The 11,987-nt window shown below is 37.0% G+C and overlaps 1 protein-coding gene across 1 annotated transcript in view; it reads right to left on the minus strand.

The window, feature by feature from the left end:
• The window catches only part of LOC125227752 (laccase-1), an 88,115-nt gene extending 76,455 nt beyond the window's left edge, over positions 1-11,660 (minus strand). Inside the window, exon 1 of the mRNA XM_048132065.1 lies at positions 11,410-11,660. Coding sequence (XP_047988022.1) covers positions 11,410-11,506 — 97 coding nt within the window. The 5' untranslated portion in view covers positions 11,507-11,660. The remainder of the gene's footprint in view (positions 1-11,409) is intronic.
• Positions 11,661-11,987: the final 327 nt, after the last annotated feature.

Consider the following 11,987-nt stretch of genomic DNA (forward strand, 5'->3'; position numbering starts at 1 on the left):
TAATCCTTGATATTAATATCCAAAGGCCTATCTGTATAGACAGGCTGTCAAGTTTGCTCTCAAGATTTTAACATTCCGCAACTTTCATAACGGGCCTATTAATATAACATTATGTCATATAATAATCGAAATCAGTCATGTTAATTAGGCGCAGAAGAGACGGTAGGCATTAATATCTGAATAGCTGTCGCAATGTTGATATTTATCTTGATAAATTAATGGCATTTCACCTGTCAATCAGACTGATAGTAATTGGCAAATGCCGTAGGCGGATCTAAATATAGGCTTCAAAACGAAAGATATCATTACTCGTGTAAGAGTTGGGCAAATTTTAAGAGGCAGTGTTTTCAGCACAGACTGCCAACGGCTATCATAGAAAAAACTTTATCCGAATCTCTATTAGCTCAAAAGGCAAAAGTGATAAAGTGATACCTAAAGATTTTCAATTGTTCGGTGTTGACGGCAGACCTTAGGTTTGGTGCTTATTTATTGATGACTTTTTTTATAATTTTCAACAACCTGTGGGAACAAAGTTAAAACTAACAGAAAATACTATAAACAATACGTGTAATGCAGTGTAAACTTGAAAAACACATTACACACTGACCGATATTGACGATTTGACGTTGATTGATCAAGACATGAATGATCTGTAAAGTAACCTGCATAATGTAACAATGGATTATGATTGTTACGTCTGTTTCTTTACCTTACGGGTTCATAATCTAGGCGTCGTCGACAATCATAAGTAGGTAGGTCTTATAACAAAGCTTTGAGACCGCAAAGTTCATTCATACCAGGTCAGTCGTGAATGAGGGGCGGGCTAATGCAATAAGTTACCAGTCAGCCTAACCAAAGTCACTATTTGCTAACACTGTCGAAGCGCTTTGGGTATCTTTGTCAATCTTCCGTATTCCGGTACGACACGGACCTGATATTTGCGTATCTTTTGCCACGAAGCTAGCGATAACGCCCAATCTTTTAATCTTTAAACTCCTACAGGGTCAGGAGCGTCTAAAAAGCCAAATGCTATAAATTGAATCCAAAAGATCCTTGGTCACTTGTTCTGAGTATATTGCATTTATTTCAGTTTACAAAAGATCCGGCCGCAAACAAATACTTTTAAACTTAAATAAAACAGAAATTTAAATATAACCTTGTTAAACGCCTAAATCAATACGGACACTGAATGTTAATGAAGAAAAAACGCTTATTATGCGCCGACAACGATTAGAGAGCTTATTTATGTTTTTTTCGTGAAAACTGCCGACTTTTAAATGCGTTTAGAATAACAGCAATTCTATATAAATAGTGAAACCTAATCGACTCTTAGCCGGGATCGAATACTAAGCATGAAAGAGTAAAAGTGCTTCACGTAAATACTATCAGTGCAGAATTTCTCTTTACTTATTTCCGATGAAAGGGTCTATCTTATACATATAGGCATAGATTAAATTTAATATACGAAGATCATACCATCCCATACACTAAAATGCAAAAATCTATGTCAAAAGTGACGCTTAACGCCATCTACAAGTATAATCAAAAGCTACAAGACATTTTTTTTGCGGCGCCATCTATGTGTGGTGTAGTGTATGCGCGTTCTTAGGCCGTCGCATTTTAATGTATGGGATGGTATGATCTTCTTATATTTAATTTATGATATAGGTAACTGGCCCCGTAGCCGAATGGCATTTCTCCGACGCCAAACGAAAGCGATACGCCGCTGGCTCTGTCGCGCCAATACGCAAGCGCGATAGAGATAGATATGTACTAGCGCTTCGTTTCGTGAGCGTTTCGTGAGCGATTGTGCCATTCGGCTAGCCACCCAGGACTATTTAGCACAGCAGGCCACATGCAATTGCTATAGATTTAGTACCACTCTTAGCAATTAACGGGTTGAAAGGAAATAAAATCTTGATACCTATGCCGTGACAGATTGCTAAAGTCGCCGTCAATAGAATTTGTGAACAATGTAAACAAACCGTGTAGTCAAAATGTCTCTGATTTCCATTATAACTCATCAGATACTGGCTAAATCCATGTGTTATTTAATCAATTCATATTACATTATGATCCGCAACCGTCAAAAAATTAAAATTGTGCTAAAATATTGATATTTTATATTAATGGTTTGTTTACATTGTTGACAATTTCTATTGACATTGATTTTAGGCAACATCACCCATGCCAAAATTCAACCCATATCCCACAGTTGATTTCTACGACACCCAGTGGAAGAAAAGGGATTCATAAGTCAGGTTGAATAATACTATTTAATAAAAGACGAGGCGTTAAAGTGTTCACAGACTGTTAATACAGATTGTATTAGGAATAAATGAATGTTGATGCAATCATTTCATACATTGTTAAATCAATGAATAATTTAAATCATCAGTTATGCGATCTCACGTAAGTAATGGATAGTCAGCTGGGCGTGTTGTTACATCAATATGTTATAGTTACTGTTTGTTCGTACCAATGATCTAAGTATGTACTTGTAGAATGAATTATTACTAGTAAATGAAATATAACTCAAAAACACACCTATAAAAACCTTACGGTAATATGTATAGCAAAAAGAAGTTTAAAGAAAATGCAGAAGAACATTGAGTATTTGTTAGTGTTTTTATGTTTAGTAACCGATTATTTTTTGCTAAGTCGGTGTTTTTTCTACTTGAGATTTTTTCAATGTGATTATAATGGTGATAATATTGAAAAAAAAAATGATCAATAAAAAGTGTACCTTAATTTTACTCAATATTTTCCCAAAAAAAAATTAAAACTCCGAATGTCGCGATCAACTGGCGTGTGACGTCACCGCACGCGTTAGAAACTTTTTGAGACGGAATAAAAGGGGGAATGTCTATAGGTAACATTGAATAGAATATTTAAAGTTTTATTTTATTACACATTAGAGACCTATGTCACTGTGCATCCCTTTAACTATCTCCACTTAAAAAAATACGTCAATTCGTCGCTCCGTTTGGCCGTGAAAGACGGACAAAGAAACAGACACACACACTTTCCCATTTATAATATTAGTATGGTTCCAGGCTATCCTATCCAGAAGGTATATAGGTATAATGATACTCAAGTATTACACGTCTGTAATAGATACATTTCCCTTACCGTTGGCCGTTAATACAACCAGGCCCCGTAGCCGAATGGCATTTCTCCGACGCCAAACGAAAGCGATACGCCGCTGGCTCTGTCGCGCCAATACGCAAGCGCGATAGAGATAGATATCTACTAGCGCTTCGTTTCGTGAGCGTTTCGTGAGCGATTGTGCCATTCGGCTAGCCACCCAGGCCCCGTAGCCGAATGGCATTTCTCCGACGCCAAACGAAAGCGATACGCCGCTGGCTCTGTCGCGCCAATACGCAAGCGCGATAGAGATAGATATCTACTAGCGCTTCGTTTCGTGAGCGTTTCGTGAGCGATTGTGCCATTCGGCTAGCCACCCAGACGTCTAAAACCGCAAGTGCGCCCAAACTCGCCTACACTTCGTTGTTGTAACCGCGAGGATGTCGAATCGAAACATGCAATAAGAACGGGAAATCGACACACATTATGCACTTATAATGTGTAGATACTTAGGGGTCATTTGGCTGGTCATAAAAAGTTGCAAGACTTGTAATGTATTTTGGGCTAATGATCTCGGTTTGTCAAGAGCTCGCTAGTTACGGTTGAGTATGGTCAAGTCTGTATAAAATAAATTTGCATCTTATTTCCGTAGCAGTAAGATATGATTTCTGACTTTAAAATACCGAATAGCTACGTAAGTCAATGAAACATGAAAAATTTACTTACGATTTGCAAAGGTCATGCTCATGATATTTGGCAGCTTAGGTATAGGCAATATGTGTGGTATATTATACCAACTAATGGACATCATCAACGTAATGTGATGTAGTAGTAAGCTTTGTGAAAATATGAGGTTTTAAGAAGGTACTCTTTCAAAGCGGACCCCAGGCTCCCATGAGCCGTGGTAAATGCCGGGATAACACAAGGAGGATTATGACTCAGTTAAAGCTTGGCTACACATGCGCGTTTTGATAGCGTAGGCGGAGCGGTAGCGTAGCGCAACGATAGCGGTGCGCCGGACGAACGCTGGCGTTGCGCCCAGCGGACGCCGGCGGGAACTAACGAGCGCGGATTGCGAGCGGAATGCGCGCGGATTGCGAGCGGAATGCGCGCGGATTGCGAGCGGAACGCCAGCGTTCTGCTATCATTGCGCTCCGCTAACGCTACGCTATCAAAACGCTTTATGTGTGGCGGAGGCTTTAGTTGACCACAATCAGTTTTGATCCAAAAATGAGCTAGGATCAGTGGCACCAACCAAGAAAAATGAAGTAACTACTCATGGTTTGTGTAACTGTTTTTGAGGTATCTTAAAATAAGACTTGGTATAGACCGTGATTACCTTTTTGATTTTTGACGAGCTCCCAATATTTAGACGCAGTTGCATGCATCATATCGATCGTATCGTATCATATTGGGAGTTCACAAAATTCAAAAAGGTAATCACGGTCTATATCTCGGTCAATATAAGTCTAATGAAAATAACCAATAATCATTCAAAACTTTTCTCTTAAAATAAATATTATAAAATATTGAACTTATTATATAGGTAATCATTGATACGTAAGTATGCAGGAATCCTATATGTATTATTTATATACCTAATAAGGATTATTGACATGTAATCGATCGACAGTTAAAAATAATAAATTACTTATTTAATTATTTGCAATTTGTAGGTATTTATTATGTTGAATTTGTAGCTGTAAATAGCGTTATTGAATTAAAATAAACACATTTACCGCTACAAATAACTAGTTTGGTAAGTACTTTATTAGGTGAATGCAAGGTAAAGTATTCCAAGTACGTTATTATAGAAAATAAATCGTTTCAAAATGGTAAATGACAAATTATGCCTATTTTCAATTAAAATTTCATTACTATAAGTATTACCAAAAAAAAACTAAAAAAAACAAGTACACATTTAAGAATTTTGAATGATCACGGATATTTTCATTAGACTTATATTGTTCCGTGTTTTCCGTAGGTAATCATGATGCTGCGTTGAAATATCGGGAGCTCGGCAAAAATCAAAATCAAAAATCAAAATTAGGGTCTATATCCCGGTCAATATAAGTCTAAGTACACATTAAATATAGGTACAAAACTATACGTTTTAAAAGCTTCTGTCGAGTCGAGTTAAGCGGCTCTCTAGTAGGTATATTTCATTCATTCTTTCTGACGCAACTTTAAGTATGAATTCTCACATGAAAGCGCAAGTTATGCGACACCGCAGCTTATAAGCAACAGTGTAAAATTAAAAACTTAACTTTAATATTATAAATAGTTTTTTTATTGGTGGCGGCGTCAAGTGTAAGAACTTCTAGCACAACAGGAGCACGCAAGTCATACGAATCGATAATTCATATTCACACATAAGAACAGTTGTTCTTACACCTCGGCCACTTACTGGCTATTAGCATGAATTATGTATGACGGGCACAAACGGCAAAGCTGATTTCTGTGATATGAATATCAAGGCAAATTCTGAGAGTTCGTGTGAACTGTGTTTGGGATTTGAATTATTTACTTGGCCTGAAATTAAAAAAACCGGCCAAGAGCGTGTCGGGCCACGCTCAGTGTAGGGTTCCGTAGTTTTTCGTATTTTTCTCAAAAACTACTGAACCTATCAAGTTCAAAACAATTTTCCTAGAAAGTCTTTACAAAGTTCTACTTTGGTGATTTTTTTCATATTTTTTAAACATATGGTTCAAAAGTTAGAGGGCGGGGACGCACTTTTTTTTCCTTTAAGAGCGATTATTTCCGAAACTATTAATATTATCAAAAAATGATTTAATAAACCCTTATTCATTTTTAAATACCTATCCAACAATATATCACACGTTGGGGTTGGAATGAAAAAAATATCAGCCCCCACTTTGCATGTAGGGGGGGTACCCTAATAAAACATTTTTTCCCATTTTTTATTTTTGTACTTTGTTGGCGTGATTGATATACATATTGTTACCAAATTTCAGCTTTCTAGTGCTTACGGTTACTGAGATTATCCGCGGACGGACGGACGGACGGACGGACGGACGGACGGACGGACGGTCGGACGGACGGACGGACGGACAGACAGACATGGCGAAACTATAAGGGTTCCTAGTTGACTACGGAACCCTAAAAAGGTCAAATTATTATTCCTAAATCCAAACTTTATTCGACTGCCTATGTTTTCTAACTGTGTTACTTTCTGTTTTACTATTAGATTGAACGAAATTTACTAACTCATTATTTTTAATTTTATTTATCTTCTTACTTTAAAATAACATTTAATGAATAGCGTAGCGTAGGGAAAACACTAGGCACATTTTTATATACATATATTATCCTGTAAAATTACTTTAAAAAATGTCAACGCTACCTTTCTTAAATTTTAAAATATATTTGGCTGGCAAAGGTTATACTCTGATACATTACGCATCTATTTTCTGTAAAATATATTTTCTATTTGTTTACTTTGTGGTGTAATAAGGAACATTTACTTACTTTTTAATCAGAAATTTATATACGCAACCGTATAATCATGGTAAAAAATTAGATTAAATACTCCAGCAGCAGGATCTGTCTAAATACGGCGTAATGCACCTAATTAAATATAAAATTAACGGTAAGTACGTGGCTAAACTGCGATTTACTTTTTCTAAGGCTCCGCTTAAGTGGAATTTTCGATTAGTACTAATTAAGAATTTACCACCCACTGGTTACAGTTCCCTCATTAAATCTTAACCCTCATTAAAAAATAATACTGTTACAAAAAAAATAATTAGGTAAACCGCCAAAGCTAGAGTCAACTTGAGAATTACTAGGGTACCCGGATTTATATGTATCTTATCTTAAATCTACGGATACACTTCGACCCATCGGGATCTTTTGTGCAATTACCCCCTACGATCCTAAGATACGATTATATGAAAAACACATAATAAATGTTCAGCCACACATGTTTGAAGCGAAACAAAACGAGAAGTCTTACGCCATGTCTTGCGTGGGCGATACTTCCATATCGATAAGGTTTGATTTCGTATTTCGTATATGTCGCATCGCCGTCGCACGACCATCGCGCGACCGTCGCCCACGCAAGCCACGGCGTTACAATGGTGATCAATGTATACACATAAATTTTTAAGATTGTACCATCAGTGTACCTGCTTTACATTTTATACAAAATACTTTTCGTAGTTTGCGCTAGTGAAAAACGTAACTGTATGTAGGTATTTGTATGTATTCTAAAATCAAGGAAATAGTTTTATTTATAAGAATAGTTTTGAATTAGTCACGGTTGTTTTCATTAGACTTATATTGACGACCAGGATTTAGAATTATAGACCGTGATTACCTTTTTGATTTTTGTCGAGCTCCCGATATTCCTCGACAAAAATTAAAAATGTAATCACGATCTATATCCCGGTCAATATAAATACTTATATCAAGTTCAAAGCTACTAACCATTTGTTGTATCTATTAACATAATTTTAACATTTAGTTTAGCCGTATCTTTTTATAATGACGTACCGTTAAGTTCATAATTAACAGGTCGTGAAATGAACAGTTCCATGGCAAATAAATTACACTCTAAATTACATTCAGTGAACACAATTTGTAAAAAGATAACATTCTGGTTATAGTTTTATGCATAGTTACAATTACAATGCTCTTCCGGACATCGAACTTTGATTCCATTAAGTGTATTTAATTATAAGTATGAAATAGTTACTATAAAAACACGTGGGTATAAATCACGTTTTTCACTTTCACTAGAAACAAATCAGCATGTAATCGATTTTGGAGCATTACGTCATATCGGCATCCGAGCAGAGAAACCGCAGGATTCGTACTGTTCGCGTCAATACGTCTGTATATTGCGGTTATATGAAACAGCTTAACAAATATCACGCGAGATGGCGCTGTACGGGAGCGACGATTCCTACATCGCGCTAACGAGATTTTATTGGGATTGTACATATATAAACCCCTGCGATTATTTCTTTCAATCCCTGCCATTTTTGAACGAGTTGGGGGGTTGCAAAATTATAGCTGATCTAACATATTTAAAAATATTTTAAGCGGGTTACTCACGTATTAAGTCGATATAGCGTTCGACATGTTTCGGCTCAATTTCGAGAGCCTTTCTCAAGAGTAGCGACACCCCGCCTTTACATGTCGAGAGCGCGACGCATACTGCGGGCGCTTGCTCGGTGCGCGCGGCTGCTGAGGACAGGCGCAGGGGGGGTCGGCGGCGCGGGCGACGTCACCGTGGCGAGATCGGAGCTACCCACTATGTTACTTTTGTCAAAAGCAGGATTGCACACAACACTTATTACGTCACTTGTTAAGGGTGCGTTTACACTGGGGACCGACGTAGTGCCTAGAACTGTTTTCCAACTCGGTGGCACCGACCAACCACGACTATATCGACTATATCGACTTAATACGTGAGTAACCCGCTTAAAATATTTTTAAATATGTATGAGTCTCACGGGAGTTTTATAGTTAAAACTGATCTAACATGTTTAGCACTAGAAAAAGGCGCGAAATCAAAATTTTAGAGACAACCACCGACTACATTTTTAAAAGTTGCCACTATTTCCTTATGATGGGACGTAAAATGGTTACACAACCATATATTATGATATTTAATATATAGTGACAATAGATATTTACGTTGGAATCGATCGAATTGATAGTCAGACAGCATTACGATACAATTTTCCATTTTCTAACCATTATGAGAAGATGCAATTGACACTAATTATTTGGAAAACGTGTCGGGAAACTCAGGCACGCGAGCGTTGCCCGGGACCGGTTGGACTCTCGCTTCGGCTTCACTTTTCATTAGACCGGTCGGCGATTAGATGCCGTCCGGATGTCGCCCGCAAACCACTTATGTACAGGCCAATTGTAACTTACACTCGATTTATAAATTGAAATAGATATCATACACGAAAGAAAATACGACAAGGCTTACTGGTAGCCGAGCCGTGAATCGAACCCGGGTCTTGAGCTTACGCGGTTAACGTTATTACCACTAGACCACCCGCCCACCCCGCGCGCGGCCTTGTCGTTTTTTCTTTCGTGTATGATATATATTTCAATTTATAATTCATATATAGTAGTGTGACTACTTGAAAAAGGACAAATCAAAAAATATTCAATAAAATAATTTGATTTGTTCCCTAGTTGTTTACACTTGATTTCTTTAAAACATCTTGTGTGTCATTCGAATGTTCTGCGTTTCATCCGTATTTGTTAGCACGAGCAAGACGTGCGATGACTGGGTGCTTTTAGAAGTCCAAAAGATATCAGTGTGAGTTCGAATAGGCCACTTATTATATCTAAAGGAATCCACTCGTACTGCCATAAAAGCTACCGGATAATGTACGAATGCTTCTCTCAGTTCGCTGATTGAGTCGTTAACGAATTTCGAAGAAACCGTGTTCAGAACACTAATTTATATAATTTTCCAAGGTTTGTGAACTCGGTAAGACGACAACGTTAAAAACGTGTTAAAATATAAAATTCTTGGTACTACTATAGAAAATCACGAAATATCAATAAAATATGAAACAAAGAAATGTCGAGAAATTGGTTTTATGTAATTAAAAATTTAACTATAAAACGTGCAACCGGTGCACGTATTTTTTAACGATACACACAAAAAATCTTAATTACATTTTCTCGATGTCTGACAGGATGTCTGGGAACTATGAAACTTGACTCAGATTAAATTGCGACATTTTTCAAGTGCTTACGATTGGTACGCATTCGTACACGTACGTACATATTTTGATAGGGATTAGTACGGCGAAATAAGGCGCGAAAACTGCTCTAGTAAGTAACATAATCGCCTTATACGGCGGATAGTAGAACACCGCTGTTTAAGGACAGGCGGCTCGTTTTATTTCACTGTTATCGTTTCTTGGACTTGATTCCATAGAATGAGGCACGATTTTCGTGCAATTTTGATGCGTATTCTGTGCGTAACTCAGAGTTCGCAATATCGGTAGTCTATTGTGTATACAATCGTGACTGTTGCGGACTGCTTTTGTGTCCTAATTCTTCTACAATAAACGGATATTTGTGCAATTTTCAATCAAATTGTCAATTATATAAGAAACTGACATCTGTGCTACTTTTAATCAAATTGTCAATTATAATAATAAGGTGATGTTATTTCCATAAATCTTCGAAATAAAATGTATCGATAACCAGCAACGTCGTAACAATTAGGTTGAAAATGTGACATTTATTTTGCATAATATCATTAAGTTAATATTGTAGGTAACGGTGTAGCAACAGGTTTTCGAAAAATTTCACTTGAAGCTAAATACTGCGCTCATATTTTATTATCTTAAATATCACTAACGGTACATTGTAATATACAGAGCATGGTCGAAAATCAACGAATTAGGCGTGTGGTGACGAATACAGTTAGATGACTTTGTGGCTTAGTTTTTGCTGGTATATATAAAAATAGGATGACGTTTAGTGTTAACAGGTAATCACTTAATGAGGATTTTTTTTACTAACTATATTAAAATAAAAGTAAAAAAAGTTAATCTTGAACATGCCTTTAAAATCCTCACTTAATTCATTTATGATTTGCCTTTTCTTATAAAGAACATCAACAACACTATATAATATAATAAGCGACCAAAAGCTGATTATGGATTATGTCGCATTTATAAATAAATTTAGTTGGGTACTTTTTAATTTTTTTTTCTAAAACTGAAAGTCTTCTTTTTTAAATTTAGTGCTAGAGCACCAATTACATAGACATCGAATTATAACGTAACCACAGCTTTTAAACTAATGATGATAAAAACTAGTTATTGAGTAGTATTTTCTAAAATAATGTATTTTATTTTATTTGAACTAAGCTGAAATCTTTCTTGATAACTCGTAGCTACTTAATTTAAAATTAGGTTAATAGATGACCGTGTTCACTTGAAGCTGTGTAAAGTTCGTAACGAATAATTTTCAGAGCAGAACGAGCTCCACATTAAGTCAAACTTTTGGCAAACCGTAAGAATCACGTGTTTTATAAACTGAAAAAGATATCATACATTAAAGAATAAGCAGCTATGTCGCCTATGTCCACCGGCGGCCAAGCCGGGAATCGAACCCGGGTCGGTCTTACGCGGCTAATGTCATTATCACTATACCACCCGGCCGGCATATAATTTATTAATTTTATACTAATTTACGTAGCAGTGATACTTAAATAATAAATTAAACAATATTTAATAAAATAATTTTATTTTATAACCTCTCGCATAAAAAACCTAATCAATGAGTTGGATTACTTGAATTATTAATTACCTTTCTTCCTCTTGGGCACCACTCTCACACCTGAAGCGTGTTCCAGCACTAGCCACAAGGCCACAGTCAGTAAACAGTATCTCGCACTGCACCCCATCGTAACACACAAAGTCCTAGCAAATATCACTCAATTACTGCGGCACTGCATAAGCATTTGCCTGGCACAGCTCGAACAATCCAAGTGCACAAATAAAAAAAAAACACGACAGAGCACGTCGAACGACTGAACCGCCCGACTACCCTATATTTTGACTTATAGCAATTTGGCAGTGCGAATTCCACTTGTATATAAAACCTTTCGCCGGTTAGACGCGGGCGGCGATTGGTGCGCGGGCGCCGAAGGTGAAGGGAGCTGGGAACCCCCTCTACTGTGGGGGGGACCAGGGTCGACAGACACTTTTGCTATCGACGGACTGCAGCCTGCAATGTGTTGTGCTCCGGTTTTCGGCGCGGTCACATGACGGCAGCTTATGAATGAATGACCGCTTTATCTATTATTAATGCTAGACATTAATTTACTATTAGTGTATAATATGGAAACACGGGTCGTTATCAAACAGAAAATCCAGTAACGTCAT

Source organism: Leguminivora glycinivorella, chromosome 7 (assembly GCF_023078275.1).
Source record: "Leguminivora glycinivorella isolate SPB_JAAS2020 chromosome 7, LegGlyc_1.1, whole genome shotgun sequence".
Lineage (NCBI taxonomy): Eukaryota > Metazoa > Arthropoda > Insecta > Lepidoptera > Tortricidae > Leguminivora > Leguminivora glycinivorella.